Genomic DNA, 18,366 nt, shown 5'->3' with positions numbered 1-18,366 from the left:
CTATTTGTGAAAAAAAGGATGATGATCTTACTGGCCTGTAGATAAGGTACTGTAGTCACTAATATAGCCATCCACAGATACAGTTAATCCTAAGGATTCACTGTGCCACATGTATTTTTAACAAATAAAACAGTATTTATAAAATCATGGCAACAAATATTTTAATAGCTTAGTATTCTATGCACTAACAAGGTATGTATAAAAGCCTTAGGCTGCCCTACACATTATTGTAGGCCCTGTTTATTTTGCTAGATCAGAAATCTTCAACAGGGAGTCCAGGACCACTAGGGGTCCTCAGAGGTGCTGCAGGGGGGCCTCCAAATTATTGTTTTTGAAATTTTTTTGTCAAAAAATAAAAATCTCTTAACATGAATCCAACATATTATTAGCAAATATAAATCCCCACTGATGATAGGCATACTGGCCTATAGGTCACTAAAATAGCCATCCACAGATACAGTTAATCCTAAAGATTCACTGTGCCAAATGTATGTGTAACATTAAAAGATAAGTTATAAAATCATGCCAAAAATTATTATTTTAAAAGCTTAGTATTCTATGCACTAAAAAGGAATGTATAAAGGCTTTAGGCCGCCCTACACCAAGTTTAATTTGCAACTTCATTTTAGACAATATTAGTAGTAGGGGGTTCCGGATCCATCTCTCTTTCAGTTAAGGGGTCCTTGGTTTAAAAATTGTTGAAGACCCCTGCACTAGAGAAACACCTAATCAGCGCTGATAGTGTGGAGCATTTATGAATTTGGCAGCAGAAGCCATTATGGCCAAAAAACTGACAAGAAAAAGAAACATTCATTAGAAAGGATTAGCACTTAAAGTCTACTTAATAACTTGTTGTGTCTGGCATTGTGTTGCCATTTCATGCAAGTCCCACCTATTGTCTCTACAACGTCAATACTGCGTGATCCAAGTCTAACCACACTGGTAACACAAGACTGTCTGCTGCTGTTTCTGCTGTGGTGGCAGATCTCTTATTGCCCTCTGTTGTCTCCCTACGTTCATTGGAGACTCAGCAGCAAGCAGAAGAGTGACAGACCTGTTGTGAGACAACAAGACTAATGCTAGGGGACTGTTGCGGCTGTAAGCAGTCTAACAAAGTACTGCCACGAGGGACTAAACACTGTGATTTATTCCTCCACACGTAAAATACAACTAGCACTGCAGTTAGCCAGTTACCAAATGTAAAGTTACTTTGTGAGTCAAAATAAGTGCATTAGTGCAGCAGTCAACAGAAAGTGTTCGCTCCCAGGCTCACCTCCTCTCTGTCAAAGCCCAAAAAAACCCAGGCGAAGCAAACAAATATGTTATCACTTCCGCTCAAACCGTGATGAAAACGCCAACCACCTACAGTATAAGTGCACAATATAATAATCAATAAATTGTTGATTATTCTTTAAATGCTATAGTTTTTTGCTGGGAGTGTTTGTCTGTTTGTAGTATGTGTCTATGTTAGTCTAAGTATGTCTTAGTCTGGTCTAAGTATCTGTATTTTGTTGTATTTTGTATTGTCTATTTTGTGTCTATGGTACATTGAGTTTTTGGTTTGTATATTATCTGTTGTTGTTTATTGTTATCGGGCCCCCTCCGAAAAGCTTTTAGTAGCTTATTTGGGGTTCCCCATTTCACGTGGCTTGTATATGATCATTGTACCTTATGATATTGTGTTTAATGATACACTGATGTGTGTGTGTGTGTGTGTGTGTGTGTGTGTGTGTGTGTGTGTGTGTGTGTGTGTGTGTGTAAACTTGCATCCAACACAAAATTTGCTCATTTGCTCAGACCATAAACAACATTTAATATGTGGCTCCTACAGGGACTGATTGAAGACACCAATATTGATAAACTATCTCAAGTAGATGTTTTTGCTTGAAAGGTTTATCCTTATCAATAATACCTCAGTGATTCCTGTGCTATTAATGATTCACAGCCTGACAGCAGACAGTTTGGGACTTGGCCGGTGCACACACCCTTACTTACCTTCTTGAATCTTCCCATTATCCTAATAATATATTTACTTTCTCTCTCTCCTGACTTCTAAATGTAACCACAGAATTTACTACCACAGTCCATCATGATGGATGATCATGTTCAAATACAATTATCTTTTTCCTTAAGTGTTTATGTACAGTAGACATCCAACCCCTCCCCCCCTCTTCCTTGTGGCCTGAACTGCAGTATTGCACCTCCTGAGAGACAATATGATTCAGCAGAAATCAACAGACAGTGAGTAAGGCTGAGTGAAATTTTTTGCTTTGTTTGAGAACTGTTTGAGGACATCAGACTGACAACAGAGTCAGGACACGCTTACTCCTCTCACATCCTCAAGTACTGTCTTGCCTAACGTGAACATTTTCATGCAAACTAATGACAAGCAGAAAAGCTGACTGATCATGAGGTCTGACATCTTTTTTCAAGTGCATCAGTTTCACGTTGAGTTATAGTCACGTTATAGTCTGTTAATTGTTAGGGTTTGTGTGTGGTTATTTTTTTGGCTTTGGTGAAATATTTTTGATATTTAATAATCTTGTATTGATGTTGTAGTAGTAAAGAATAATGATCATAATTAGAGATTTGATTGGTTTTCTCCTGTCTGGTGAGCTAATTAATGCAATCAGCTGCAGTAATGGAGTGAATAATGGGGAGTGGTTGGCCAGATGTCCCCCCCCCCCCCCCCCTCCTCCCCCTCCCCCTCATTGTTATCCTGCATGGTGGCAGTCAGACAGGAAGTAGCTCTTTATACACACATTCACTCTGGCACACACACACACACACACACACACACACACACACACACACACACGCAAACACACACGCACACAGTAAACATACAGGCCCATATACGCATTGAAACATTTGAAAACAAGTATAATTATTAAATTATGAAGACATCCCTTTGGGCTAGTTATTGAAGCTGCGGTATGTTAAAGATTTTAATCTTATAATCCTGATTCAAAGTAAGTCTGCAAAGAGAGCTTCAATGCCCAGTAGTTAAAGAGGTACTCCACCAATTTTACAATTAATGGTCAGAGTCATGGGGAGTACTACTCAGCCTGTCAAACAGTTGTTATTATTATGTCTTCTGTAGTCTTGCTTTGCCAGACCCACCTCCACAGCATTCCGGGATGGGAGAAAAAACGTGCTCTGGTTTAGTTTTAGCAGTTTCGGCTAAGTGCTGTGTGTAAGTGCTTGTTTGTTCAGGTTGTTTTTTCTCTACAGGAGTAAAAACCTTTTTAATTGATTTCAATTAATTCCCATTTGCTCGCTGTCTGCAGTGAGTGGGGTTTGTTAAGTACCCCCCATCCCCCCGTCGTGCGTTCGCGCACATTGTATGGGGGAGGTGTGTTTTTTGCTTTTTCTGTTGGAATTAAAGCTGTTAACCTGTGAGCCCCGTTTTCCCTGTGGGTGCCTCGGGTCGACTTGTTTGAGTTTTTTCTTTCCCTGATTGTAAGATACATTTAAGTTTCTCATTTAATGAGACTGCTTAGTTAGCAGCTAGCCTACTTTAAAACATACTGTTTGTATTGCCCTTAGCCCCTGTTCGCAGTGTCTGGGTACCTGATTTCCTCCCCCATTTTTTGCCGTAGAGTGTATACGGTGGGTGCTTTTCAAGTGTGTGCTATACTTAGCCGTTGTGCTTTGATATTTGTTTGTTTTCTGTTCGCAAAAACTACAAATAACAAAGTGATGGCATTACACTCCGTTTTTGCCGGGGGGTCATGGATACCCGTGATGGTCATCGTGAATGCCCCTCTTGTTTGGGTGTGGCACATTTATTGGAGAACATTGAGAATCCTTGTGCAGCTGCGCTGGAGCTGCCTGTGGAGGAGCGCATCCTGAGAGCCAGATGTGCGGGTACACAACATGTTCCCCGATCTTCTCATAGCCCGGTTCGGTCCACAAGGGTTCTGGGACTCTCAGTCACGGATCCTGGCTGCCATACGTGGTTTGTCTGATAGGTTAGGTAAGATTGAGCCTCAGCGTTCTGTGGCAAGAACCGCGTCGGAGCCGGGACCCTCGAGGGATTCCTCCCCTGACTGGTTGCCTTCCTATCAGTGGGATGATGGTGATCACCCTGACGCCCTCTCCCTTTATGCCCCGGCCTCCCCTTTTGGGAGTGGAGGGCAGGCTGAGGATGCAGCTGAGTCTGATCAATTTGACTCCTTGCGATTTGGTTGGTTGTCCACTGTGACCAACATGGGTGACAGTGAGCCCTCACCCATGGATATTATCTCCAAGGTCAGGAGTGCGGCAAAAATTGTGGGTCTTGATGTCCCGACTGTGCCCCCTTCTCCGGTGGATGGAGTGTGGGCAGGCATCTCCCAGTCTCAGCAATCGGTGTTGGTTCCTGTGCGTGGAGCACCCCTAGTGGGGCTTCTCTATTCAATGCAGACTGCCAGAGATTGGCTAAAGTACAATATGCTCCCAGCACTGGTATGGGGGATATGCCTCCCGTTGAACGGGAAATGCGGCTATGACGTCTCTGGGTCTGGAGTGTGTGACGGCTACTCCGCACTGTCCGGTTAAAGAGTGCAATAAGACTGTGTGTCGGACCTACAATGCAGCCACATGAGCGGCTTGTTCTGGTAATGCGCTTGCCATTTTATTGGCGGCCCTTAGGAAGACTGCCAATCCCTATGACAGGGATACCATGAATCTCATAGATTCCGCCCTTGTTACCCATTCTCAGCTAATGAGAGATATTGGGCTACTATGTTGTCGGCCATGATATCACGGCGGCATGTTTGGTTAGCGAAACGTCTCTGCCGGAGAATATCCAGAAAAAGCTTGTGAATATGCCGATTGTTCCGGGGCAGGCTTTTTCATACTGACTCCCAGGGTTTGTTGGATAGGGCTAAACATTCTCGGGCAAACTAGGGCTTGTGTCCAACGCAAATTCGGCAGAGCTGCTGTTGCCAGATATAAGCTCAGGGGCTCCCAGCCTCCGCACCAGCCCGCTTGGGGGTATGGCAGGCAGCAAAATGTGGCATTCTCGCCCCCTGGTGGTGGTAACAGACAGCCATCCCAACGCTGGCAAGGGTTTTGGCCCCGCCCCCCTGCCAGAGGTATACCTCAGAGGAACGTCCCCCGAGGTTCAGACCCTCATGTGGGTAACCCTTAGGGGTATGGGGGCGGCCACCGGGAACTCATCCCCAGCTATGCCTGGACAGCTGGGTGAGAAAAGTTTCAGATCCGTGGGTACTGGCGACGGTATCAAACGGGAACAGAATTCAGTTTCGGCGCGGTCCCCCTCCTTTCACGCGGGTCCGCAAAGACCATCGCCAGAGACCCGGTCCAGGCTCGGTTTTTAACAGAGGAGATTTTGAAGGATGCGATCATGAAAGTCGATCCCAGCAAACAGCTCGCTGTCTTTTATTCCACGTATTTCCTTTTTCCGAAGAATGATGGTGGGTTGCGCCCCATCTTGGACATAAGGTGGTTAACCGCCTTCATAAAGGTTCTGCCTTTCAAAATGCTGAACACAAATCAGGTCTTGGAATCCATAGAAAAAGGAGAGTGGTTCACCTCCATAGCTCTGAAAGATGCATACTTTAACGTGCCCATCTGCCCAGACCACGGGCCTTTCCTTCGGTTTGCCTTCCAGGGACAAGCGTACCAGTTCAAGGTCCTGCCATTTGGCCTGTCCCTCTCACCAAGGGTGTTTACCCGGGTGGTAGGGGCCGCCTTGTCTTCTCTTCTACTGTCAGGGATGAAAGTCCTTCCTTATTTGGACAACTGGCTGATTTGTGTATGGATGCATGTATGGATCTATGAAAACAAACGATGACCGTCACCATCTCTTGTCGCTCAGAACGGGCTCAGGCGTTCCAGGCAAGAGGAAGAGGCGTGGCCACCTAGATGCTCTTATGGACGGTGGCCAAGCCTCCTAAGGTCAGTCACAGGACTTTGTTGACATAATGTCTCGAGGATAGGTTGAGGGATTGTATCATTCAAGGTAAGACTGTGGTGACGGTCATCGTTCGGTCTCATAGAGCCATAGTTATAGTCATAACTTACGTTAATGTGGTCTGCAGAGATAGCAGGCCTGCAAACTGGAAGTGTGTTGTTAATGCGTTCTCCAAGGCCTGGGAATGCTGAGGTAATGCCTTACTGCCTCCCTGCCATGAAAGGACATGTCAGCATGTAGGCGCTGCATCCTCTTGCAGCCAAAGGCAGGAAGAAAACAATCAGTGGCTATTGATTTACTTGAACAATTATATACAAATTTAAAGCACATCTCCTCTCAATATGTAAAATTTGTGATTGTCGATAATTGTTCAGGGTCAGAAGGTGTAGGAAACACACACTTGAAGCATTGACACAAAAAGATATTTGATAATGAAACCTTTTTTGAAATTCTGCAGGATGCAAGAGAAGAAATTACATGTAGTGTCTGACAAGTGTTTGTTGTGAGATAGTCAGCATATTACAGTATATTAATCACAGGGCTAATGCTTTTTCAATACAGCTCACACATAAAACAAAACTAAACCTTAAACTAAAACTGTATCTTTTATGTTGTAATAAACTATTTCTTAAAAACAAAGAAATTGAATTAAAAAATGTGTGTCTATAAATAATAAAAGAAAAATATATATAGACACACATTTTTATATATCTAGATAGGTAGATAGATAGAGACACACACAGGCACGCCCTCAGTCATGTGCATGTCCCATACCTCTTTATGGGTGCAGTTGTGCTGAGAATGGGAGTGGTGGAGAAAATGACCGGTGGAGTGAAGGGGGATCCACTTTAGGTTCAAACAATAGAGAGACACATGGCTGGGTGGGGGTGTGTGTGTGTGTGTGTGTGTGTGTGTGTGTGTGTGTGTGTGTGTGTGTGTGTGTGTGTGTGTGGGGGGTGTGTGTGTGTGTGTGTGTGTGTGTGTGTGTGTGTCTCGTGGTGAGTAGACATGTGGGGTGTGTAATGTGGTGGGCAGGCTCTGTGACAGCTGCTACACCATGTTGCCCCTCCTTTGTGTTCAGAAAAACACAATCTGTAGGTAATTATTGGTAAAGATGTACATTCTTAACCTACTTGAATCTTATATAACCTACGGTTTCTATTTAAGCATGTGATCCTGAGTTTATTTATTAAAATTCCCTAAAAAAACACATTTGGTCATATCCTATCCTTTTCTATCAACAGCCCAATTAATTAATGTATTTGAATAGTCTATTCATTCAGTGTATGTCTATATGGTGAACAGTATTGCAGACGTGCAATAGGATTTTAAAGTAGCCATATCATTTCACTACCTAATGTTGATAGTGAGGACGACAAGTTTGAGTATGATAGTAATTTATACCCTGCAGGGATTATGTCCTGCTGTTGGTGCTTAACTATTATATATAGTTCAGAATGATTTGCTGTTTTTGAGGCAAGAACAATCTCTCAATAATCCATAATGACTAATGTCACATATATTTGCTGTGCAAGAAAAATGTGCGACAGGCAGCCCAGTAATGCGGACAACTGGATGCAGGCTGTTTAGCAGCTGCTCCACTGCGCCCTCAGGTGGGAAGATTATGACACCGCTTCTTTCCAATTGAGCCGATTGAGGGAGGGGCCGGGTGGCTGAACCACAGGCGCTCCGCGAAGCACTTTACATCGCACTGACAGAGTGGCGACCATTCCCTGAAGCTCCCATCCAGGCGAGGGCCGCTGCAGCATCCGTAAAGAGGGAATACCGTATTTCAAAGCTTGCTTTTTAAAGGTGGAATCGAACGAAAAATGTCTTACCAAGGAAAAAAGAACATCCCAAAGATCACAGTAAGTAAAATAGTTATTTATGCTTCATTGGCTGTGTAACTTTGATGCCTGCTGTTGCAGATCACTGCGTTAGTGTGTCGCGCTGCCGTTTCACAGCGATGCATTATAAACATAAATGCGGCCAACCAGCACGACTGTTTCTTTTTATTGTCAGACTTAACCGCAGGAAGCCGCTGGGAAAAAATTAAAGCTATGAAATGGCATGACTGGCTGCCATAGTGACAGCCAGGCAGAGAGATGAGGCGTTTTCTTAAAGGTGTCCTGCATCTTCTTTGTTGAGGGGCTCCATGCGTGTGGCGAGCCGGCTCGCCCATTAAAACCACTGTCAGGTTTCTGCAGGTATTTCTGCTGCCTGCAGTGTATAACTGTGAGTTTATGGTATTTAATGAACATTTTAAAATGTAGTTTAGTGGCATATACTATTATAAATATCTACAAAATGGCATTAATGTGCTTTAGATGCTACCTATTCCCCCCTACACCCCCTTTACATTTTGCAAACAATGAATAAATATTTTGTTTCCATGCGCATGAAGCGATTAAAATCACGTTTTAGCCATTTTGACAAGAATCTGTACGGCCCTTTCTCTCTTAATGAGATTATTTCGGCCTTAATTGATTATTTTCAATCAGTTTCTCTCGCCATTTTGATACACAGTGTTTTTAAGTGACATAGGCCTACTTCAAAGTATCCTGATAGCATAGCCTAATTATAATGTCCTTCTGTAGTTATATGGTTGGCAATCATTGAACAAAAGTGAGTAGTGTAAAATAATTTGCAATCCTTGTGCATCAGCTCATTATTTCCATGTGTCCCCTGCAGGCTGCAGACATGATCTAGTACTGTTCATGTTGCAGGCTGGTGCAGAGGAGAGTGAGTGGAGAAAAATAGAGATGGGGGAAATACACGCCCATTTCTGATGAGCTGTGATAAGCTGGCCTTGAAATGGGTTACTTGTATTCCTGCATCATGGGAAAGAGAAAGAATCAGACTCCAGTCAAAGCATTGAGTGGTGGAGGTTGAATTCAGGGCAGGCTGGTGTTACACAGCCAGCTGGGTGCTGGTGTTTGTTACAACTGCAGAGAAAGCTCTCCTTCTGTGTGTGTGTGTGTGTGTGTGTGTGTGTGTGTGTGTGTGTGTGTGTGTGTGTGTGTGTGTGTGTGTGTGAAATGCCTGCCTTCCAGTTTTCATTGTTGCAGCTCAGGCTGCAGTCAGGGGTGTGTTGCTTGGCTGTGGGTGACAGCCTTTGTTTCGTCTCCTTAGCTGATATTACACCAAAGGGGAGGGGGGTGGGGGGGGGGTTAGGAAGACTGGAGTAGCTTTGGCCTGTAGCCGTAGAGGTCTTGTATTCTGCATCTGAGCACAGTCTCTTGATGTCATTACTCTTAAAGTAGGGCATGTCTCTAATATGCTAAAGTGGGCTAGAATTTTCCATGGCATATTTTACGCAGTCATTATAGAGATGGAAATTTCAATGATACCAACCCCCCAAAGAGACACTGGGTGTGTTCCTTTCTTTAGCCTTTCTTTAAGGTAAAATGTTGGGGTGTTTAACCTGAAAAAGGTGTACATTTTATGTCAAAATACACACTTATCAAACCAGTAAGTGATGCTGCATCAAACCGTACTAGCTCACCAAGATAAGATCTGTCTCCTCTCTGCATAGTTTGGTACTGAGGCAAGAAATCACAGACTGGAAAGAATCGTAACATGAGTGTTTCGTGCAGTTTGATGGCCTCAAGATACATGCTATCTGGGTACTGAAGTTAAAGTTTTCACTTAGGAGATTGTTGTTATCCTCAAAGACAAGCTCCATTCAGTTATAACCAACATGTTAACTAGACTGACACTCAGCTGTTACAACGCTGTACAAAGTATCTCATTGATGTTTTTGACCAAGAGCAGAGATAACGTAGTTTCACACCATTTCAGTTCACAGGGGACTTATTCATTGGCTTTCTACCATGATGTATTAAAGAAGCACCGTTTTCACACTGCTTTACTGCTTAAATTAGTACTTGCTCTTATGGTAGTCCAGTCTTTTTCCATCAGATTGAAGTAATTCTCCTGTTTCCGTTGATCTTGTTGATTTGGTGACACCTGTGGTAACTGGTGGTAATGGCAAGTGTGTTTTTAATTATACAGGTCACAGTATTCAGTTCAAAATGATACCTATATGAACCACCGGGGGCAGCAAACACGCTTTGAGTGGTTACCTGAGTGGTTAAATCAACTAAAGGTTGCGTATAAATTTAACTCCTTTTTTACTTCTATAGCTGGACACTTAGTTGAAAATCTACCAAGAAAACCAGGGTTATATGATGGTGAGGTCATGTCTAAGTATTATTCTAATCTTGGAGTTGTAGCAGACTCTTTTTGCCTTTCTATGATTTCACAGGATGAGGTATTAAAGTTATTGAATGAACTTAAGTGTTCAAAGGCAATTGGTCTAGATGAAATATCAGCCAGATTTTTAAAAGATGCTGCAGAATTCATTTCTCCATATCTTACTCATATTTTTAATCTTTCAATTATGTCAGGTAGATTTCCGAAAGATCTGAAGCTTGCTAGGGTTGTTCCTCTATATAAAAAAGGGAGCAAATTAGAAGAGGGTAATTATAGACCAATTTTGATTTTGGGAGTCGTTTCAAAAGTCTTGGAGAAAATAATACAAGAGCAAATATATAATTACATTAGTAATTCTGATTTGTTTTATGATTTGCAATCTGGTTTTAGAACATCTTATTCTACGGATACGTGTTTATTATATCTAACAGATTATTTAAGAAGAGAGATTGATTTGGGTAAACTTTGTGGCATGGTATTGCTAGACCTCCAGAAAGCATTTGACACCGTTGACCATCAGATCTTGCTGATTAAACTAAAAGCCCTAGGTTTCAACAGTATGACATGTAATTGGATTCGATCGTATTTGACTGAAAGGCATCAAAGAGTTGATATTAACTGCACTCTATCTGAGGCAAGAGAAATAACGTGTGGGGTGCCACAGGGTAGTGTCCTGGGTCCATCGTTGTTTCTCTTGTATATCAACGATATGAAATCTGCTTGCAATTGTAATCTTTTTCTCTATGCGGATGATTCAGCCTTGGTGTTGTCCAATAAGGACATAAAAGTTATTGAGAATCATTTGAGTGATGAGTTACAAAATATAAGTGAATGGCTGATAGAGAACAAACTGTCTTTGCATCTGGGGAAAACTGAATCTATTTTATTTGGTTCTAAAATAAGGTTGAGTAGGACTCCTGAGCTTAACATTTCTTTGGGTGGTATCCAGATTGAAGCAAAAAATTGTGTTAAATATTTGGGCTGTGATTTGGACAGTTCTGTGAGTGGAGAAAGTATGGGTCAAAAGGTTATCAAAAAAGTGAACCAAAGAATTAAATTTCTGGCTCGTAAGGCTCAGTTTCTAAATAAAGAAACTTTAACAATGTTGGCAAATGCTTTAATTCAGCCACACTTCGATTATGCCTGTACTACATGGTACAGTAGCACACCCAAGAGGATAAAAGTTCAACTTCAAACGGCACAGAATAAATTATTTTAAAGATTATTTTAAGTTTATTAGAAACTCTCATAGCTACTCAAGTAGAGGTAGTGCCACAGACATAGTTCCGTGTAGATTTAAGACCTGTTCTGGGCAAAATACTTTTTTGTACATGGCGGCAATGGAATGGAACAAACTCCCAGTTGAGATTAAGTTAAGCCAGTCAGATCGTTGTTTTAATCGAGCATGTGGTAAATGGTTGTTAAATGCTAATTAGATTCGATTTTATTTATTATTCCGATGTATATATTTGTATTTATTTGTATTTATTTATTTATTTTGGATATGGTTGAGTGTACACAAGGTACCTTTTAGTCAGCTGTAGCTTGCCTGGACATCTTTATCAGACTACAACGAGGACCACAATGGAAATAAGTTTGTAACTTTCTTGTGTTATCCTCGACAGTGCTGTTAAATGTGCAATGTCACTGTGATGGCATCTTGTTATGCATTTATTTCTGTTACTGTCTAATAAATCAAATCAAAAAAAAAACCTGGCTACTCAGGAATACAATAGAACAATGCATATAATGCACATATTTGTTTAAACTGGCCCCCCCTATAAAACAACAGCATCAGTCTTTTCAGCAAATGTCTCTGAACGAAATCTGTTTACTAGTGGTCGACCAATATGTGTTTTTTAATGGCCGATGCTGATATTTAGACAGCAGGGCGGTATCGTCCTTTTTTTTGTTGCATCCAACATGTTTATATCTGTCAGCAACTCAGACACACTGCTGTCCACGCTGACGTACCGTCACCTGTTGGGACACAGATGTTGTCAGTACCGTCTCTGGTTCTGGTTCTGACCACGGGAACAGTGACGGGACAGCTCGCTTCAACGCAGCGTAATAACTCCTGAATTATAAAATCATGCCAAAAATTATTATTTTGATAGCTTAGTATGCAAAAAAAGGTATATATAAAGGCCTTAGTCCGCCCTTTACATTACTGTATGCCCAATTTAAAATGCAACATCATTTTATACCATATGTAGTAGGGGGTCCCTGCTCCATCTTACTCTCAGTTAAAGCTTTAGTGCGTAACTTTTTGATATTAATTAACCTCCGTTACATTCAAGCCATTGCCAAATGAGTTGCTACAAAGCTAATTAAGACTTTGACTCTGAATTAATCAGCTCCACACAACTGTCTGTATTTATCAGTATGACTATGTTCAGAAGATTGTGTCGTCCGGTGACTATCTCTTCTGAAGAGTCCATCGTGCTTTTTTAATCCTCCTGTCCTCCTTAGCTGCTAGCAACTGCGTGGAGGAGGGGTGGGGGCGCATGCACAATCACGTAAGGCTTGTGTCATGTGGACATGCCAACAGTGTTATTGTCATTACTTAGAATTCCTCATGTGGGGTGCCTGTATAGCTCAGTTTGTAGAGCAGGGGCCCATATATAGAGGTTTACTCCTTGACGCAGTGGACCCGGGTTCAACTCCGACCTGCAGCCCTTTGCTGCATGTCATTCCCCCTCTTTCCCCTTTCATGTCTTCAGCTTTCCTGTCAAAATAAAGGCTGAAAATGCCCCAAAAAATGATCTAAAAAAAAAGAATTCCTCCTGGGGGCGACAGAAACTTTGCACTATAGCTTAAAGGGGCCTTGGTTTAAAAAACGTTGAAGACCCCTGATCTATATCTCTCCCAGTACGTGCACTAAATGTTCATGTGATCCCTTGTTCGTCAACTACTATATACAGAGGCAATATCAGAATGGCAAAAAGGCATAATAATATCCAAAAATGGGGTTTGATATGAACATTTTAAGTATTAGAACTTAAACTGATTAGTAACTGTAATACTGCAATCCTGAAAACCTTACCACTGATGGTATAATATTGGTACATTGGCCTGAGATAAAACGATCATCAGTTAGAGCAGGTAATACTTTACTGGTCTTTTGACCATAAAATCCGCAACACATGTAGGTTTTAAAGGTGGGTCTGAAAAAGTTGCAGCTTGCTCCATCACTGGACAGCAACTATAATATTTATTTAACTTAGTGAAAATCTACACTATACCAGTAAATTAAAAAAATCCATACTCAATTAATTTAGGACAATATCAGCTCTGTGAGTGGACAAACAACTCCCCCAGTAAGTGCTGATGTCATAAATCATTCAGAGTCTACGGGCACATAGTACCACCAACAACCTTATATCTGCTTCATGTATAACCCTCCTTGCGCCCAGACTTTCCTTCTGTATTTCCATGCCTGCCCATTCTATTCCAGCTGTTTCCTTGCGTCTGCTCTCAGCCACAGTGGCTCTGTCAGATTTCTAGGTGTGGTTCTTCCCTTCCTTCATACACAGCAGCCCCAGTGTTGTTCCAGGCTGGTACATGTCATCAGTAATCCTCTCCAGCTGGAATGAGCATCTGTGGGCATGAAACAGGGCCGCCACACGGCCTCTCTGCCCGGGGAACGAAACCCGTTCCCCCTGTTGACGCACCGCACCTAACAGGGCTCCGCCACACCAGAGTGTGCTATCACCACGCAGCCTGCAGCAAAGTGGGCTTGAGTGCAAACAAAATACCCTGTGGCCCGCCAGGTGTTGCTGTGCGACTCACCATGGCGACCAATATACAGTTGTGATGGCAGGGAAATACAACCCCTGTTTGGTTTGTCGTGTGGAGATGTGATTTGACACACACTTCAGTCACACACCAACACTTCTCAGACTTCTTGACTAAGAGGGTTTATAATTCAACCTGTCTGGATTAATCAGATCCATGTTGAGTTTCTTTTTTTTTTTTTTTTTTTCTTTTTTTTTTTGTTGCCATGGTTACAATACATTAAACTACTCCAGCCTATCACAAAATCAACATTCCAGACGAGCAGGATCTTTCTATGATTGATATGTCTCATTGTTTTCACTTATCCAGAATGTGAAAAAAATCCAGTGCAGTTTTGGGTAAAGAGTAAATATTTTTGCTTGCTAGGCAACAGGGCTGAAGCAGAGGAACTGGTGCACATTCAGGATGACTTCCCTCTTCCACTGGTCCCTGCCTGCCTCCATGCTGCCCTCTCCGCCCACACAAGGGTCTTTGTCACAGCTAATGGAGGCCTCCTCAAATGTCCTCTCAGCCCCTTTGGCCTGTTTCGTATAGACATGGAGTTTTCCACGACCATTCCCACTTATTAAGCACGGAGAAGTGGCTACTAGTAATTTGCATCCCAGTTTATGAGCTTCTCCCTCCAGTCTGGTGGAAGTGGAAAAAAGCTGTCATTGCAAATCAGCGTAGTAGTACAAGAATAACATCCTGTCGTCTATTTTTGATTACTGCTGCTGAACCTGGGGAGGAGAAAATGGCTTTTTCCTGTGCAGCGAGAGGTGCTTCATGTTTGGTTCTTTGTTTCTCTGAAGAGTTAAATGACAAGATATTTCTTCCACCTGAACTTCACTCTATGTCATTGCCAGACATTGAATAGATGAGCCTGTCAGCACTAGAGGGAGGATGCAGTTGTGTGAGGTAAAAATAGCTTACTTATTTTTTTCCCAATGACTTCAAATTTTAAAATGCAAGAGTAAAGCAGCTGGAAGCACACAGTTTCCCAAACCATGCAGCTGTTTAGTTTCAGTTAAGATTAATGACAGACTTAGTATACATTTGTTTGATTTCAGCAACTTGGAACAGACCTTTTTTGTTATGCACATTTGTGGTCGACCTCAGTTGTGATGATTGCATGATGTGTGTTTTAAAGTTAATCCTCCTCCAACTCTCCGAATTTGTTGAAACACCAAATCCTCTACTGTTTACCCAGCGCAGAGAGTAGGTCACAGTCACACACACACACACATAATCAAGTACACTTACAGAAATAAAGATGAGTAAGAAACATTTGTGGTGGTTAGAGCAGTAAAAGTCTCTGCTAATAGTTATTTGTTTAAATTATTTGCCCTAAACACACACACTAGTCAGATTAGTATTTATTATCCATAAAACAATTTTAAAAAATTGTCAAGCTTTCTCAATGCTCCATTTTCTGTCCATGCTTCATTTGATATTTGGTGAAACATCACTTTATCTTGTTAAAATTAGATTCATTCTAATAGATTTATTGATTTCACTCTCCAGCGGTGTAGGTTGTGTAGTTTTAGCACCTCAATTTGTACTGCAGACTTTGTTCTGTTTTTTATAGGCCAGTAACAGCTAAGCTTAGTGCACTAATCTTAGTGAACTCATCCTTGCTTTGTGTTATTTCAACAGGGGGCACAAGGTGCATTCAAAGGCAATGGAAAGATGCAAACAAAATGCTACATAAGCATACAGAGACTAGAAGAAAACCGAGAGACTGGAGGAAAATAAAAGTTCTGAGAGTTTGCTATCACACAAACACCCAACAACACACTTCCACATGGTGGTGCGTACGTTGCTACTTAGCCAGCTGGCTAGTTACCTACAGCTTATGTATATAGTCTGTATATTGGCAGTTTATGGCGAATAAAGACGGACTGAACAAACTACAATGACTACAGTGAGCAGCTCATCCAGTGAGATTATTTTTTCTTTCCAAAATCTGGGCGCTGGAACAGTGACATAATTGACAAACGAGGACATGGTCAGTGACCCTGGAAGGTCACAGCAAATTAGGATCAACATCACAACATCAACACACCATCATTGTTGTCTTGTGTCAATATATTCTAACCCTTTAAGATAATATGAATATTTGTCATCTAAAATTAAATGTTTAAAATAGATTAAAAATGTCTCAAGGCACTCTGAGTATAAGATGAGATGGGAAAAAGGGGCGATTTAAGCATGTTTTTTTAACAGAATATAAACTTTGAACAAAACAAATTGTAGCAAATACTTTCTTTTGTTGGATTTTCATGTACATTTAGTCATAATGCCTGAAATTGAAGAATGCTACACAGTGTACAAACTATTTAAATAAATCTCTTTAGAAAGAGATAGACATGCTTTTTAGTCTGGTTGTACCTCGCCTTGCTCTGTGGCTGCTCTAGCTACTTATTCTGGGATAGAACATCACTATTTTTGGTCAATGTCTGGTGAATGGGTTCGTGCCAGTTTAAAAGTTGCCCCTTCCAGTCCAAACCAGAATGATTCAATCTCTGAATGCATCAAGATATTTTTCACAATCTCCTCCTATTGCTCAGGTAGGTTAGGGCAGAGCTGTGTATTTTCACAGGATCGAATGCTCCAAAGTACAAGAACAGAGATGGATTGTTATCTAAAGTTCTATTCAAATATCCAACCAGTGATTGGCATAAGCTGGGCGCTTTATGAAATTCTGATCAGTGGCATATGAAATACTATGTCTCGAACAGGCAGACAGTGACCAATGCATATCCCTTTTCCTGATTTTATTGTGGGAGTTTTAAAATAAGGTAGGTTATATGAACTGGTTAAAATCAATGTCCAAGAAGGATTCAGGAGGGAAGTGTGGGCAAGAATCAACTGAATTCAATATCCATTACGGTGGAAACGGCATCGATAGAGAAAGCAGTAGTCATCTATAGTCAGATCATACATTTACCACAACATGCATGAATTTCATGCTTGCAATTTAACCATCCTTGCCAAAGTCAGGGCTGCAACAAAAATTCACAGCATTATGACTGCGGTATCCGTTCATTACGTTTGTGTTGCAAATGATTAGGTTTAGTCCCATAACAACATAATGGAACAGATGGTTTAACTCCAGCAATGTCACAAAAGTTTGTGTTCTGTTACACAGTGAAGAAATTTACTGCAAATGGAACTCTTAAAACCGTAATTAACTAACTTCCTTTTATTTATAGTTAAAATAATGCAGAAAAGCTGAGAAATAATTTTTTCGAAAAATGACAGAATCCTGTAACAATTCTGAAACAGTAAACAGTCTTATGACACACTTTAACCACATAATCGTGGCAACATTGGGAATCAGCATTCTGTCACTTTGTAGTAAATTTTCTACTAAATGTTGGAAATGTGGCGGTCTGTTTGTCATAGATTCCAGGAAAAAGCCACAATAAATGGCCAGTCTGCATTTAGATTTATAATGTCAGATTAAAAAGTGTTAACGACAAAAATCCCCATTAAAATAATGTGTCTTTGACAAAGCTATGGGTGAAAGTTTGGCCACCCATACGGCCTGCCATTTAGATTTGTGTGTTCTTGAAATTGTTTGACTGTTAATATCTAGTTTTCCACTGACTGGAAATAACTCAAGTCTTGTATCAAATACAGTCCACAGACAGGCATGCATTATGTATGTCACAGGCAGCTGCACTAACTGAGGAATACTGAAATCAGCAGACTGACAGTTGCTGGGTTGTAATGGAAATGGAAAGCTATTGATTGTCAAATGATTGTAGTCTCTTGCATGCTGCTATAGGCCAGTGGGGAGAGTGGGCAGAAACCAACAAAGGGGTGTGTGTGTGTGTGTGTGTGTGTGTGTGTGTGTGTGTGTGTGTGTGTGTGTGTGTGTGTGTGTGTGTGTGTGTGTGTGTGTGTGTGTGTGTGTGTGTGTGTGTGTGTGTGCCTGCTGAAGCACTTGAGTAAGGCACCCATGCATGAGGACACACCCCTTGCTGCAGTATTATAAATCAGATAAAAAAATCTTTACTCGTCTGATGCAGTCTTTTATAAGTGTTGTCAGTGCTGGCAGTTTATGGGTTCTAAAGTGCTGACTTTGATTATATCTAAAGCATCCATTTTATCCTTATCAGACTTAGAATCATATTAGAGAATAAGATGAAATGAAGTCCGGAATATGCACTCCTTCAAGTTCATAACTAGGAGAACGAAGGAATAGTCTCTGAGCTAATGAGCGACAGTGTTATTGCTCTACAGAATGATCTATGCCGGTGCTGTTCTCCAGCCACTGATGACTGTGTGTTGTAATAGGTTGCTTAGGGTGTGGTTTCCAGGGAAAGCTCTCTGGGCTCTGTTTTACACTACTCCATCACCATCTGCATCACATACACACAAAGATAAAAAAAAAACACACATTGCGTGTGATTATGAGCTCAGCAGATAGAGCTTGTATCATT

At 41.5% G+C, this 18,366-nt stretch overlaps 1 protein-coding gene across 4 annotated transcripts in view; it reads left to right on the top strand.

Annotated features, from left to right (window-relative positions):
- dpysl3 (dihydropyrimidinase like 3) overlaps positions 1-18,366 on the top strand; it is a 44,375-nt gene that overhangs the window by 3,013 nt on the left and 22,996 nt on the right. The window contains exon 1 of one of the 4 annotated variants that reach the window (XM_028595133.1): positions 7,608-7,791. The exons of the other annotated variants lie outside the window; for them this stretch is intronic. Coding sequence (XP_028450934.1) covers positions 7,753-7,791 — 39 coding nt within the window. The 5' untranslated portion in view covers positions 7,608-7,752. Of the gene's footprint in view, positions 1-7,607; positions 7,792-18,366 lie in introns of those variants that run through there. 4 annotated transcript variants of the gene reach the window in all.

This window comes from Perca flavescens, chromosome 13, assembly GCF_004354835.1.
Source record: "Perca flavescens isolate YP-PL-M2 chromosome 13, PFLA_1.0, whole genome shotgun sequence".
Lineage (NCBI taxonomy): Eukaryota > Metazoa > Chordata > Actinopteri > Perciformes > Percidae > Perca > Perca flavescens.
This window is presented reverse-complemented; position numbering and strand designations above follow the sequence as displayed.